Consider the following 13,885-nt stretch of genomic DNA (forward strand, 5'->3'; position numbering starts at 1 on the left):
AGAGAGCTGTGACAGGATCGAGAGGTGAGCGAACCTGGTATGTGTTCGCTCACCTCCCGATCTACTGAGCCGACCTGTGACAGTCTCATTGTCAAAGGTCGGCTAGAACTATGAGGTGAGTGGAAATCACTCCCCCCCTCATAGTTCTCCTTTAATGTATACAAAACCTTGAGGAACCCCAAACCTAACATTTTCTACAAACGTAAATGTGAAAGAAAAAAAAAAAGGGGGAGACATGTGGCCCCTACAAAATCCAGACTGTTTTAAGGGGATACCTCGTGCAAAAAACACAAAGGGTTCTTCACATCAGAGTTCCCCCTTTAAAATCAGAAGCCCCCCTTCACACCAGACCCACTGCCATTCACATCAGCATCAGCAAGGTGAGATACCTTTGACATAAAATCCCCCTTTACATCAGACACCTCTTCAGATTAGAACCCTCTCCTTTCACATCAGAGCCCCCCCCCCATATTAGGAGCCCCCTTTTCACATCAGAAGACTTCCCTTCACATCAGGAAACACAGCTCTGGGAGCAAGACAGAAGGTAGGAGGCGGAGAAGGCCTGAACGGAGAACTATCATCCTCTTCTGAATGGATCCCACCCTCCCTGGGTTAAACGTAATGGCTTCCCATGGTGCCGGCCAAACATTTTAGGCCCCCCTGAGGTAGCCAGAAGGCGCCCCGGTTGAGAAAGACTGTGCGAGAGTAATATCAATGTGTGACAACGTTATCATGTATAGAACTGAAATCACGATTCCCCAGATGTAACATTCAGCAGATTCTGGAGACGTCTTCTGATCGTTTCCTGTCTGGAAAGGAATGAGGTGATCGGGTCCATGTGACTGAACGGAGAGTCTTCGGGGGATAGAAAAGGAGTACAACGTTCCTCATTTATAAGAATTTATTCTTTAATAATATATTTCTCCCGCCCTACAACTCTCACCTTTATACAATTGTTATTCTCACCTTGGCCAAACGCTTTCCGATGCTGGAAAGTGTATTTTTATGGTCTGAATGGAGTGGTCTGGGCACCTCTTGGCTCCATGAGAGTCTAAGAGAACAGGCCGAGTTGGGGAGTCAATGCCCCGTCAATCGTCACGCTGAGATAAAAGGACAATCAGCTTCCTTGCCGGAAAACACCCGGGGAGAAGACATCCTCGGAAGCCGGTCACGCACTGGGCATGCAGCGACAGTTACGAGTCTCCGCCCCCGTTGTAAACGGATATGTTGAAAGAGTTCTTATGGAGGCGCCCTGGAGAGCGGGCCGGCATGGAGTGCATTCCTGTTACCAGTCAGCCACCGTGGGGGGAAGGACCGAGGGGGTCAGTTATAGTTAAATTTAAAGTGGTAATTGCCCGAGCTGAAAGGGTTAAACTCGAAAGGCCACTGCTGGTGGTGTCCGGAGCCTTGCTGGTTCTCGGGGTCCAGAGGGTCTTCTCCAGCGTCCACCTTCTGACGCATCTCTGGAAAGCAAAACAAGGTTGGATCAGAGGCAGTTGTATACTATCTGAACTGATAACAATAGCAATGTGGGAGCTGCCATTGCTAAAATCAATCCTTAATGGTGCAGGCTGAAGAGTCGCCATCTTGATTGTGACCCGACTACATGGCGAGTCACTGAACTCTAGAACAGTGTGTGCATTCCCCCATGATTCAAATGGGCGGCACATGAGTGGGCGTGAGGGGCCAGGAGTCTCCTGCTCTGTCATTCTAGGTGTGATGTCACGGTGGGTGGGACACACCAAGAGTCTCCTGGCCTGTCAGCAGGGCCGGATTTACTCTTCCTGCCGCCCCAAGGCCAGGTTCCGCAATACGCCACAGCGCTGTGCTGGAACTCCTGTGACAGCTGAGATGGGAATAGACGAGGCCGGGCCTCAGTGGCCTTGTGGGGAATCCGAGCCTGCCTGCCTGCCAGTCATGGTATGATGTCATGATGATCGGGACAGATCTGCCAGTCAAGGTGTGATGTCATGGTGGGCATGAAAGACCAAGAGTCTCCTGGCTTGCCAGTTAAGGTGTGATGTCATGGTGGGCAGGACAGACCTGCCAGTCAAGGTGTGATGTCATGGTGGGCGGGACAGATCTGCCAGTCAAGGTGTGATGTCATGGTGGGCATAAAAGACGAAGACTCTCATGCCCTGTCAGTTAAGGTGCGATGTCATGGTGGGCTTCAGTGGGCACGACAGACCTGGGGTCTCCTTGCCTGCCAATTAAATTAGGCAGTGAGAATGAGCAGGACAGACTTAAGAGTCCGAGATGCCAAGGTCCTCCCATTACAGCTGTAGGAACAGGCCTCCAAAATACTGATTCCTTTCTAGAGTTTAGCTTTAGGGTGAACATCAGGGCCATCCCTATAATAAGAAAGTCTGAGGTGGTTGCCTCAGGTGGCATCACTTTGGGTTAGAGCGTCCCAGGTTGCTGAGCGCTCTTAGCAGCCTGTGACGTTCTGGCCAGCGTCCCGCCCAGCTCCTGACAACCAGTGACATCACGTTTCTACTTTCAGTCTGGTAAATATAACATTTGACAGTGCAGGAAAGCAGTAGTCCGTACCTGGGTCTGTTAACACTTCTTTGGCAGCTGCGATGTCGATGAATTTCTTCTCGGCCTCTCGCTTTTCCTCCTCCGACTGAAAATTGTCCGGGTGCCACTGCTGTGCCAATTTCCTGTAGGCTTTGATCACTTCCTGTTTGTTGGCGTTCCTATGAGAAAGCAATGCTAGAGTCACCGCGCTCTGCCCTCATGACACATGCACCGTGCATGCAGATCCATACATTGTTATGGAGGTTACCTCTTCACGCCCAGGATCTTGTAGTAATCTCGTTTCCGGGACTGTTTCAGCAGCTTCTGCGCTCTCTCCAGACCTTCCTTTATTTCCTCGTTCTCACCGTCCAGCTCTTTGGCTTGCTGGAAGTCCTCCACCGCTGCCGGAGGGAAGATGAGAAGGACATGAGGACAAATGATTTCAGATAACAGGAGAAGCACAGCAGAGTTCTCCTAAAACTGAATGTTATCGTCACAGGAGAGGAGAGGGCAGGTCTGGACTGGAGACAGGAGAAGCAAGGAGTGGAGAGGACACAGGAGAGGAGGATCTGGACTGGAGACAGGAGAAGCGAGGAGTGGAGAGGACACAGGAGAGGAGAGGGCAGGTCTGGACTGGAGACAGGAGAAGCAAGGAGTGGAGAGGACACAGGAGAGGAGAGGGCAGGTCTGGGGTAGAGACAGGAGAAGCGAGGAGTGGAGAGGACACAGGAGAGGAGAGGGCAGGTCTGGGGTAGAGACAGGAGAAGCGAGGAGTGGAGAGGACACAGGAGAGGAGAGGGCAGGTCTGGGGTAGAGACAGGAGAAGCGAGGAGTGGAGAGGACACAGGAGAGGAGAGGGCAGGTCTGGGGTAGAGACAGGAGAAGCGAGGAGTGGAGAGGACACAGGAGAGGAGAGGGCAGGTCTGGATTGGAGACAGGAGAAGCAAGGAGTGGAGAGGACACAGGAGAGGAGAGGGCAGGTCTGGACTGGAGACAGGAGAAGCGAGGAGTGGAGAGGAGACAGGAGAGGGCAGGTCAGGACTAGAGACAGGAGAAGCGAGGAGTGGAGAGGACACAGGAGAGGAGAGGGCAGGTCTGGATTGGAGACAGAAGAAGCAAGGAGTGGAGAGGACACAGGAGAGGAGGATCTGGACTGGAGATAAGAGAAGCAAGGAGTAGACAGGACATAGGAGAGGAGAGGGCAGGTCTGGACTGGAGACAGGAGAAGCGAGGAGTGGAGAGGACATAGGAGAGGAGAGGGCAGGTCTGGATTGGAGACAGGAGAAGCGAGGAGTGGAGAGGACACAGGAGAGGAGAGGGCAGGTCTGGACTGGAGACAGGAGAAGCGAGGAGTGGAGAGGACACAGGAGAGGAGAGGGCAGGTCTGGATTGGAGACAGGAGAAGCGAGGAGTGGAGAAGACACAGGAGAGGGCAGCACTGGATTGGAGACAGAAGAAGCAAGGAGTGGAGAGGACACAGGAGAGGAGGATCTGGACTGGAGAAGCAAGGAGTGGAGAGGACACAGGAGAGGAGGATCTGGACTGGAGAAGCAAGGAGTGGAGAGGACACAGGGGAGGAGGATCGGAGCGGGAGAAGCAGGGAGGGGAGAGGACGCAGGAGAGGAGAGGGCAGGTCTGGATTGGAGACAGGAGAAGCAAGGAGTAGACAGGACATAGGAGAGGGCAGGTCTGGATTGGAGACAGGAGAAGCAAGGAGTAGACAGGACATAGGAGAGGGCAGGTCTGGACTGGAGACAGGAGAAGCGAGGAGTGGAGAGGAGACAGGAGAGGGCAGGTCAGCACTAGAGACAGGAGAAGCAAGGAGTGGAGAAGAGGCAGGAGAGGAGAGGGCAGGTCTGGACTGGAGACAGGAGAAGCGAGGAGTGGAGAAGACACAGGAGAGGAGAGGGCAGCACTGGATTGGAGACAGGAGAAGCGAGGAGTGGAGAAGACACAGGAGAGGAGAGGGCAGATCTGGACTGGAGTTAAGAGAAGCAAGGAGTAGACAGGACATAGGAGAGGAGAGGGCAGCACTGGATTGGAGACAGGAGAAGCGAGGAGTGGAGAAGACACAGGAGAGGAGAGGGCAGCACTGGATTGGAGACAGGAGAAGCAAGGAGTGGAGAAGACACAGGAGAGGGCAGGACTGGAATGGAGACAGTAGGGGACATGAAATAAGCGCAGTAAAGAGGACACAGGAAAAAAAAAAAAGGAAGGATGAGGACAAGGGATGGGAAAGTGAGATTAAAGAATAGAAGAATGTATAAGGGAGGAGAGGGGAGGACAAGAGACATGAGGAAGGGAAAGAAGCAGAAAGAAACATAAGAGATGGAGCTATAGGGACATCTACCATAGAGATATGGATCGAGAAGCCAGCTAGAATGAGAAGAAAGATGGAAGTAGAAGTTAGAAGAGACCTGCAGCCAGACCTCCTTTCTGCTCTCACCTTTCTCATACTCCTCATGCAGGATATAGGCCCCGGCTCTGTCCTTCAGCACCTGCGGATTCTGGGGGTCTCTTTGATGGGCTTCTGTACATGTCTTAATGGCTGCCTCTGTGTGCTGACTCTGCAGGTCACAGGACACAAGGTTACACTTTATTACGGGTACAGCAAACCTTTAGTAAAACCCTAAACATGATAATTAGGCCAACCTTAGACAAGCAGTGACAGATCCGCTCCTTTGCCTGTTTCCTGTATATTTCCACGTTGGGTTCCGTTTTTATGGCGGCTTCAAATTTTTCTATCGCAGCTTCATACCTGCGGAGAACACACTGAGTGACTGGAACACAGTATAAAGAAAGAACCCCATCAGGGCCACTACTTTACAGCCAAGAAAAAAAACAGCACAGACCAAATCTCTTCACAGTCCGCACACATTAGATAAATGTACAGAGGATGTGAGAGGATTGGGGCGGTCAATGGCCGAACAATTGAATCGCTATGTATGCCTGCATTGCCTGAGCGTGCATGTTCAAGCGCCAAGCAAGGAGAGCTAAGACATACAACGCTCTGGCCTTATATTGAGGAACCAATATCTGCATGGGGTTTGTATCTTCTCCTCAGATGTTTGCCAGTTCAAAGCTATGGCGACAAGACAACTGGAGTCTGACCAAACTGGCCCTACAGCGTGAGGGACTCTGGTAGTGGCAATAGACTTCCCTCGCAGTCAGAGACGGACGTGCATTGTTCTCCGTAAAGTTTTGTCCAATATGTTGGCTCTGTATGAACGCAGCCAATAAATAAAGAATAGAAGCGAACCTCCAGCAGTCCTCTGTGGTGAAAGCTGGTTGGCTTGTGGAGCTGGATTGGTGACCATGCATAAAACCACAGTCCGGACTGGGTGATGGTCGCTGTACATCTGTGGGCACCTTTGGTTTCTTTATGGTCCAAAACAATGCTCCCATTCCCAGCCTGGCTCTCCGCCTCAAATCGTATCCCTGGTGCTGATCGTCCCATGGCTCCAACTCCCAAGTCCCTGAACAGATACCGCACTCCGCAGGATCTTCACCAGAGATAAAATCTACGATTCAGTCCAATGGGTGAAACGTGTTACAGGCTGGTGGGTGGACAGTGTGTCTTTTGAATAAAGATTTTTTTATCTCCGGTGAAGATCCAGTGCAGTGCGGTATTGTATTTGTTCAGAGACCTTCGGTTTCTGTCTATGTTAGCTAGAAAGGCGAGTGCTCAGAATCTCACCTGTGGTCTCGGACTAGTTCTTCGGCCGATTCCAGCTGTCTGGAGAGCTTCTTGACTTGTTTATAATGGGAGAAGCAATCTTTGTCGTCCTGATCCAGCTTCAGACACTCTCGCACTTGGCTAAAAGAGCAAGACAAAAAAAACACAATGTTCTATTAACACCCAGGGCAACTAAAACCTTATAGAAGGTCTGCACTATGGCCACCATCCCTACATAACACAGGACCAGCAATGGAACAGATCCCTCAGATCGTCTCCTGTTGTGGAGTAAATCTCTCTGACCTCTCACTTTCTTCACTCTTTCATATGGTGCAACCCATCCTCAAAAACTTACTTCTGGTTCTTCCTCATGGTATACTAAATCTTCCCCACCTTACTGTCCTCCTCCCTCATGGTTGAGTAGATGTCTATCACCTCAGACTCTCACTTGGTTCTTCCTCATGGTATACTAAATCTTCTCCACCTTACTGTCCTCCTCCCTCATGGTGGAGTAGATTTCGGTCACCTCACTCTCACTTGGTTCTTCCTCATGGTATACTAAATGTTCTCCACCTTACTGTCCTCCTCCCTCATGGTGGAGTAGATTTCGGTCACCTCACTCTCACTTGGTTCTTCCTCATGGTATACTAAATGTTCTCCACCTTACTGTCCTCCTCCCTCATGGTGGAGTAGATTTCGGTCACCTCAGACTCTCCTCATGTTTCCCAGTGATCTAATAGATTCAATTAATTGATTCTGCACCCTCCCCCATGGTGTGGTGGACCCCCTGATCTCAGGCTGTCCTTTCATATGGTACAATGGATCCTTCCTATCTGATTGTCCTTATGCTCTCCTAAGGCAGCGTAATCAACACTCCAAGTCTTCCCTCAAGACACAGTATCAGGGGTTTATTGAATCCTCTCACCACCTCTATTGTGTTCCTCATGGTACCTTAGACCATCCCTAAATGTTGCCCAATCGCTTATTAAATCCTTCTTTTCTCAGACCCTCCAAATATTAGGCCATCCTTATATGTTCTCCCGCAGCGTAGTAAACCCTCGTGACCTTAGAGCCTCCATGTGTTCCCCCATGATATATCACATCCTCCTCACCTCTATCTCCCCGTGTTCCCCCCATGATATTTTGGATCCTCTTCACTTCAGACCCTCTGTGTGTTCCTCCATGATATGCAAGATTCCCTTCACCTCTACCCTCCATGCATTACCCCATGATATTTTAAGCCCACTAACCTCAGGCCCTCCAAATGTCCCCCTATGATATATATAATCCCCTTCACCTCAACCCTCCATGGGTTCCCCCATGATATAGAATATCCTCTTCACCTCCACGTGTTCCCAAATGATATAGAAAGATCCTCTTCACCTCCACCCTCCATGTTTTCCCCCATGATATAGAAAATCCGCTTCACCTCTACCCTCCATGTGTTTCCCCCATCATATAGAAAATCCCCTTCACCTCTACCCTCCATGTGTTCCCCCCATGATATAACAGATCCTCTTCACCTCTACCCTCCATGTATCACCCCATGATATTTTAAGCCCACTAACCTCAGACCCTCCATGTATTCCCCTATGATATATATAATCCTCTTCACCTCTACCCTCCATGTGTTCCCTCATGATATCAAGTATCCTCTTCATCTCAGATCCTTCACGTTTTCCCCCATGATATAACGTATCCTCTTCATCTCAGATCCTCCATGTGTTCCCCCATGATATATTGGATCCTCCTCATTTCAACCCTCCCTGTGTGCTCCCATGATATTCTAGATTCTATCCATCTACAACCCTCCATGTTCTTCCCCGTGATATATTAGATCCTCCCCCATGTGCCCAATGGTGTAGCACATCCTCCACACCTCAGACTCTCCTCGTGCTCTCCCATGCTGTAGTAGAGGCGGCTCAGTTTCAGGAAGGCGGCCCTGTTGTCGTTCCGGAGTTTGGTTGTGGGTTTGAGGTCCTGGATGGCCTTGTTTAGATCTCCGATTCGGAGGTAACACTCGGACCTCAGCTCCCGAACGCTGGCGTCCCAGGGGGAAAACTAACAGGTCAAGACGAAGGTAAACTTAGAGGTATGAATAGTCACACAACATGTCCAAATTATGATATCAAAATATAAATAAAACATACAAGTCAGCCTTGGGACATGTGCAGAGAACATACAACAACATACATGATTTAAAATGCAGTTGTCATGGACACATTATTAAATGAATACAGAGATATGGCAGCAAAGAGTGAAGGGAAGGCCGGAGATCGGTTTTCAATTCGGCTTCAGTTTCAGGAAGGCGGCCCTGTTGTCGTCCTGGAGTTTGGTTGTTGGTTTGGTCTTCTCCTCCAACCTTCTCATTACACCCCAAGGAGCAGGTAGGTGACCCAGGAAGCCTCAATGACAAAGTGATCTACATTCTAGCAGAGGGGCGGGTCACAAAAATGGCGACCAAAATGACTAACGATTCGATAGGTATACTAAGAAGCTGCAGGAGACTTGTACCAGTAACAGACGTTATCTGCTCATTACCTCAATCACTTTCTCCAGCAAGCTGATGGATTCCCCATAATCCTCTCTGTCGTAGGCTGCCCATGCCTCCTCACTCCTCTCCTCCACCTGTCGCACTCGTTCCAGCTGGTTCTTCGCTTCCTCATTGGTTGGGCTGCTGAGCAACTGTTGAGAAAAGGCAGAAAAGCAATTTTACAACCCAAAATTAAAATAGAATATTAGTAGAAGGGCAGCGGTGAAAATTATTATTGATGCTTTCTGAACCCCGATTGTCAGAAACCAGTGACATCACCGACACTTCATATTCATCAGAACACAGGCCGTCCATTCACTAGAGTCCAGTGACATCACCGACACTTCATATTCATGAGAACACAGCCCGTCCATTCACTAGAGACCAGTGACATCACCGACACTTCATATTCATGAAAACAAAGCCCGTCCATTCACTAAAGACCAGTGACATCACCGACACTTCATATTCATCAGAACATGGCCCGTCCATTCACTAGAGACCAGTGACATCACCGACACTTCATATTCATGAGAACACAGCCCGTCCATTCACTAGAGACCAGTGACATCACCAACACTTCATATTCATGAGAACACAGCCCGTCCATTCACTAGAGACCAGTGACATCACCAACACCTCATATTCATGAGAACATGGCCCGTCCATTCAGTAGAGACTAGTGACATCACCGACACTTCATATTCATGAGAACACAGCCCATCCATTCACTAAAGACCAGTGACATCACCGACACTTCATATTCATGAGAACACAGCCCGTCCATTCACTAAAGACCAGTGACATCACCGACACTTCATATTCATCAGAACATGGCCCGTCCATTCACTAGAGACCAGTGACATCACCGACACTTCATATTCATGAGAACACAGCCCGTCCATTCACTAAAGACCAGTGACATCACCGACACTTCATATTCATCAGAACATGGCCCGTCCATTCACTAGAGACCAGTGACATCACCGACACTTCATATTCATCAGAACACAGCCCATTCATTGTCTAGGGATCAGTCCAGTTGACATTACAATATCAGTGTAGACTCACCACAGCCTGGAAATCCTCTGCGGCATCCTGCGTGTCCCCTTGCTTCAGAAGGATGTTTCCCCTCTGGAGTCTGGCCTGTAGATAACATGAAGATGTAAGAACATACCAACAATGGTTGTTAGGACTATTTGTTTGTTTGAATCAGCTGGATTTGGCACACACATATTCTTTAGTTACTTTTTTATTTTAAGGCAGAACTTCAACCAAACCCCTCACTGGATTGAATACAAACCCCAAAAAGAACAAGGACTTCACAGTGGAGACCAGGCTGTCAAAGTCATACTGGGACCTGGAAGAGTTCTCTCCACTAACCTCAAGGAAGACCTGATAGGCTCTCTCCCCCAACATTGAAAACAAATGTTACTGTTGCCGGCCCTAAACATCACGGCCACACATTACAGAGAGCAAAAATAACTGAAGGCAGGGAAAGCCAATAGGTGTGAGACTAATCCATTTCATCACATGTAAGGACTTCCAAGTGTGGGGAAAAAAAGGTAAGTCTTCGAAAGTGATCCCCAGATAGCACTTGGCAGACTGGTGCTCCAGGACGAAACCCGAGGGCCAGCGGCAGTAACCAGATTCAGTAACTTACGGCCAGGAAGTCTGGCTTCAGGTCGATGGCTCTGCTGAGATCTGGAAGAGCTGATTTGAATTTCCCCATCGCCAAGTAGACGGTGGCCCGCTTGTAATACGTCAGGTAATTTTTGGGGTCTCCATCTGCAAAATAAGACATTATAGTGAGATAAGATGTTCACAGGGGACAAACAAAATGGCCGGACTACCATTCTGTGCACCAGCCTTTCACAACCTGGGTTCCGTGGAAGCCGAGGGTTACCGCCAGAGGTTGCTAGGGGTCCCTTTAACAATTTCTGCCTCTCAGATAAGTAAGTACTGACACCAATCATCTTCTAGGCCATCTTTAGAGGAAGCGTTATTTCCACTGACCAATAATCCAAGGAGCTTTTTTCCCCCCTTTGACCGACGACGTAAGACGGCCCTTCTCCGCCGGCCGCAAGAGGGCACTTCTCTGCCAGCTGCCGACGTAAGAGGGCCCTTCTCTGCTGGCCGCCGACGTAAGAGGGCACTTCTGCGCTGGCCGCCGACGTAAGAGGGCCCTTCCCCGCTGGCCGCCGACGTAAGAGGGCCCATCTCCGCTGGCCGCCGACGTAAGAGGGCCCATCTCCGCTGGCCGCCGACGTAAGAGGGCCCTTCCCCGCTGGCCGCCGACGTAAGAGGGCCCTTCACCGCTGGCCGCCGACGTAAGAGGGCCCTTCACCGCTGACCATCGACGTAAGAGGGCCCTTCTGCGCTGACAGCCAATCCAAAAGGCCACCAATCTACCTGACTAACCAGACCAAGTTAGCTCATCGAATAATTATGGTCATTCCATGTTCTGGAAAAAATAAGCTTTGAAGTCCCAGCGCCTCTTTTTATTTATCTTTTTGTGATCATTTGTAGATACATTTTAACTTGAAGACCATATAGGTATATGGAGCCAGCAGAGGGCCCCTCCTGTGACCTATTCCACTGTAAGAATGCAATGAATAGCACGAGATCCAGTGACAGACATGACAATAACGCCAGCCTAGGGAAGACGTGCAGCCTCTAGCGCCATCTGCTGGCTGCATGTGTAATTCATACACAATATTTCATCATTTTTGCTGTCTGCATCCCCGTCAGCTGGACTTGAAGGTACTTTCCTGATTGCTGGATTTAGCTGAATAATGTTGGTGACAGGGTCTCTTTAACTATGTGAACGTGAAATGTATTTTGTGGCAGAAGACTCACCCTCAGCGGAATGATAATGAGAGAGCGCTTCGGCCAGTTGTCCAGCAGCCAGGAGCTTGCGGCCCATCTCGAGGTGGTTCTCTATTTCAGCCTGGCTGGCCGCCAGCGATCCTGCGGAGTAAACAACATGCATTGGTGATCTACGGTTACAGGAGAACCTCCAGGAGGTGTCACCACTTTACAAACTCAATGCACATATAATAAAAAGAACACCCATAGTCCATACAGCACACCCAGGAGTATTTACTGCAATTTAAAGGAGAAGTGGACTATAAAACAAAGTGCATTTATAATCTCTGCCTTCTTCCCCGACGTCTCCCCCACCACGGATGTATAGTTACCTCCATATGAAGGCCACGGTTCTGCTGGACAAATCTTCACTGTCCTGGTCCCACCTGCATATTACAGTCCTATAGACTTCCTATATAGATGGTCTTAAAGAAGTCTATGGGTCTGTCTCCTGAGGTCAGAGATGTTTGGAGATTATACCATAAAAGTTTTTGGGGGCTGGGGCTCTGAGGCCAGAGATAACCAGAGATGGTCCCATAGAGGCCTATGGCTATGTGTCCGGAGGCTGGAGATGATTGGAGACGATCCCTATAGAAATCTACTGGGCTGTATCCTGAGGCCCGAGATGGTCCTATAAATGTCTATAGGGCTGCTGTCCCAAGGCTGGTGGTGATCTGAGACAATTCTGTACACATTTCTAGTGAGTAGAGCACAACCTGCATAGCCGAATGAAACTTCAGAGAGGATTGGAGACAATCCAGTAGAAGTCTATGGGGCCATGTCCTAAGGCTGGAGATGATCCCATAGAAGTCTATGGGGCTCTTACCCGAGGCTAGAGACGATCCCATATAACTTTATAGGTCTGTGTCCTGAGGCTGGAGACAATCCTGTAGAAGTCTATGGGGCTGTGTCACCAGACTGAAGATGATCCTATAGAAGTCTATAGGGCTGTGCCCAGAGGCTGGAGATGATCCCATAAAATGTCTATAGGGATGTGTCTCCAGACCAGTGAGGATCCCATATAAGTCTATGGGGCTGTTACCGGAGATGATCCCATAGAAGTCTATAGGGCTGTGTCACAAGACTGGAGACAATCATATGGAAGCCTATGGGATTGTGTCTTGAGACTGGAGATGATCCCATAGAAGTCTATGGGGCTGTGTCTTGAGGCCGGTGGCGATTGGAGACAATCCCATAGATGTCTATAGGGCTGTTTCTCCAGGGAGGAGAGGATCGCATAGACGTCTATGGGCTTGTGTCCTGAGGCCAGAGATGATTAGAGAAGGTCAGGGGAATGGGGCAAAAGTGCGTGTATCCTTTAAAGAAGAACGGAACTCTGGAAGCTGTGCCCAAAAAATGGCAAGCAGAGGGCACAGAACTAGTCACCAGTATTGCATGTTTCGCTTCTACTCCTCTTTCCCTCCTTACAATCTTATCGTGCCAGAGAAGCAGCTCAGACGGGCACAGTATCTTGCAGCCGAGGCCGTGCAATGCATCCCTGCCGCACAGCTGCCCGTACATGCTACGGGTGGCTGTGCAGGGATGTAGCGGCAACTCCCTGGAGGGGGGGCCCTCTTCTTCCTTGCTGGGCCCCCCTAAGTGGCCAAACGCCAGGGCCCGGTCGCAATTGCGACCGCTGCGACCCTGGTAGTTCCGCCAGTGCTTGTTCTCTGCTGTGTCTCTGTGTGGAGGCGGCCATCTTGGTAGAGGCAGGGCTTTTCTTCCTTACTTCAGAACCTCCAGCAAGGAGAACAATGAGCAGTACAGTAGTGACATCTCCAAATCTCAGAAGACTAGCAGTCGGCTGCATTAGTGTCTCTAGGTGATCTCACGCTGCACATATACAGCTATGAGGTGGTGGGCACAGGAGCCCCCTAGGCACCCTCACATACCAGGAAGTGCATTGCTGTGCTTCAGGATGATTTCATCCCACAGGAAATGTCTGTCCTTGCCTGAAAAAACATAACTCGTACACAGCATGTAAGGACTGGTGAGCTGCAATATATGACATGACGGTCTCACCATCCAGCTGCAGGTCCAGGATGACACAGAGGAGGGAGAGAGAGGACAGGACTCCGCTCATACCGCGCCGATCTCTCTCCATGCCGGCTGGGCACTCTGCTTCGGGATGACGCGGTCCTCTTCCTGCTGCTAATAGAAAGGAAATTATACATCAGCCATAACATTGCTCACACCGAGAGGTGACGTGAATAACATTGATTATCTGGTTACAATGACACCTGGAAGTGGGGGGGATATATTACAATGACACCTGGAAGTGTGGGGGG

General features: G+C 49.9%; 1 protein-coding gene across 1 annotated transcript in view; it reads right to left on the bottom strand.

Moving 5' to 3' along the window:
• Positions 1 to 1,306: 1,306 nt before the first annotated feature.
• LOC108801738 (dnaJ homolog subfamily C member 3-like) overlaps positions 1,307 to 13,885 on the bottom strand; it is a 15,178-nt gene continuing 2,599 nt past the window's right edge. Inside the window, exons 2-13 of the mRNA XM_018573646.1 lie at positions 13,620 to 13,748; positions 11,589 to 11,699; positions 10,393 to 10,517; positions 9,801 to 9,875; positions 8,738 to 8,881; positions 8,076 to 8,257; positions 6,218 to 6,337; positions 5,173 to 5,278; positions 4,967 to 5,087; positions 2,789 to 2,921; positions 2,551 to 2,699; positions 1,307 to 1,463 (exon numbers count right to left, since the gene is read on the bottom strand). Coding sequence (XP_018429148.1) covers positions 1,324 to 1,463; positions 2,551 to 2,699; positions 2,789 to 2,921; positions 4,967 to 5,087; positions 5,173 to 5,278; positions 6,218 to 6,337; positions 8,076 to 8,257; positions 8,738 to 8,881; positions 9,801 to 9,875; positions 10,393 to 10,517; positions 11,589 to 11,699; positions 13,620 to 13,748 — 1,535 coding nt within the window. The 3' untranslated portion in view covers positions 1,307 to 1,323. The remainder of the gene's footprint in view (positions 1,464 to 2,550; positions 2,700 to 2,788; positions 2,922 to 4,966; positions 5,088 to 5,172; positions 5,279 to 6,217; positions 6,338 to 8,075; positions 8,258 to 8,737; positions 8,882 to 9,800; positions 9,876 to 10,392; positions 10,518 to 11,588; positions 11,700 to 13,619; positions 13,749 to 13,885) is intronic.

The sequence above is a fragment of the Nanorana parkeri genome, unplaced genomic scaffold, assembly GCF_000935625.1.
Source record: "Nanorana parkeri isolate BGI_ZX_2015 unplaced genomic scaffold, ASM93562v1 scaffold2471, whole genome shotgun sequence".
Classification (NCBI taxonomy): domain Eukaryota; kingdom Metazoa; phylum Chordata; class Amphibia; order Anura; family Dicroglossidae; genus Nanorana; species Nanorana parkeri.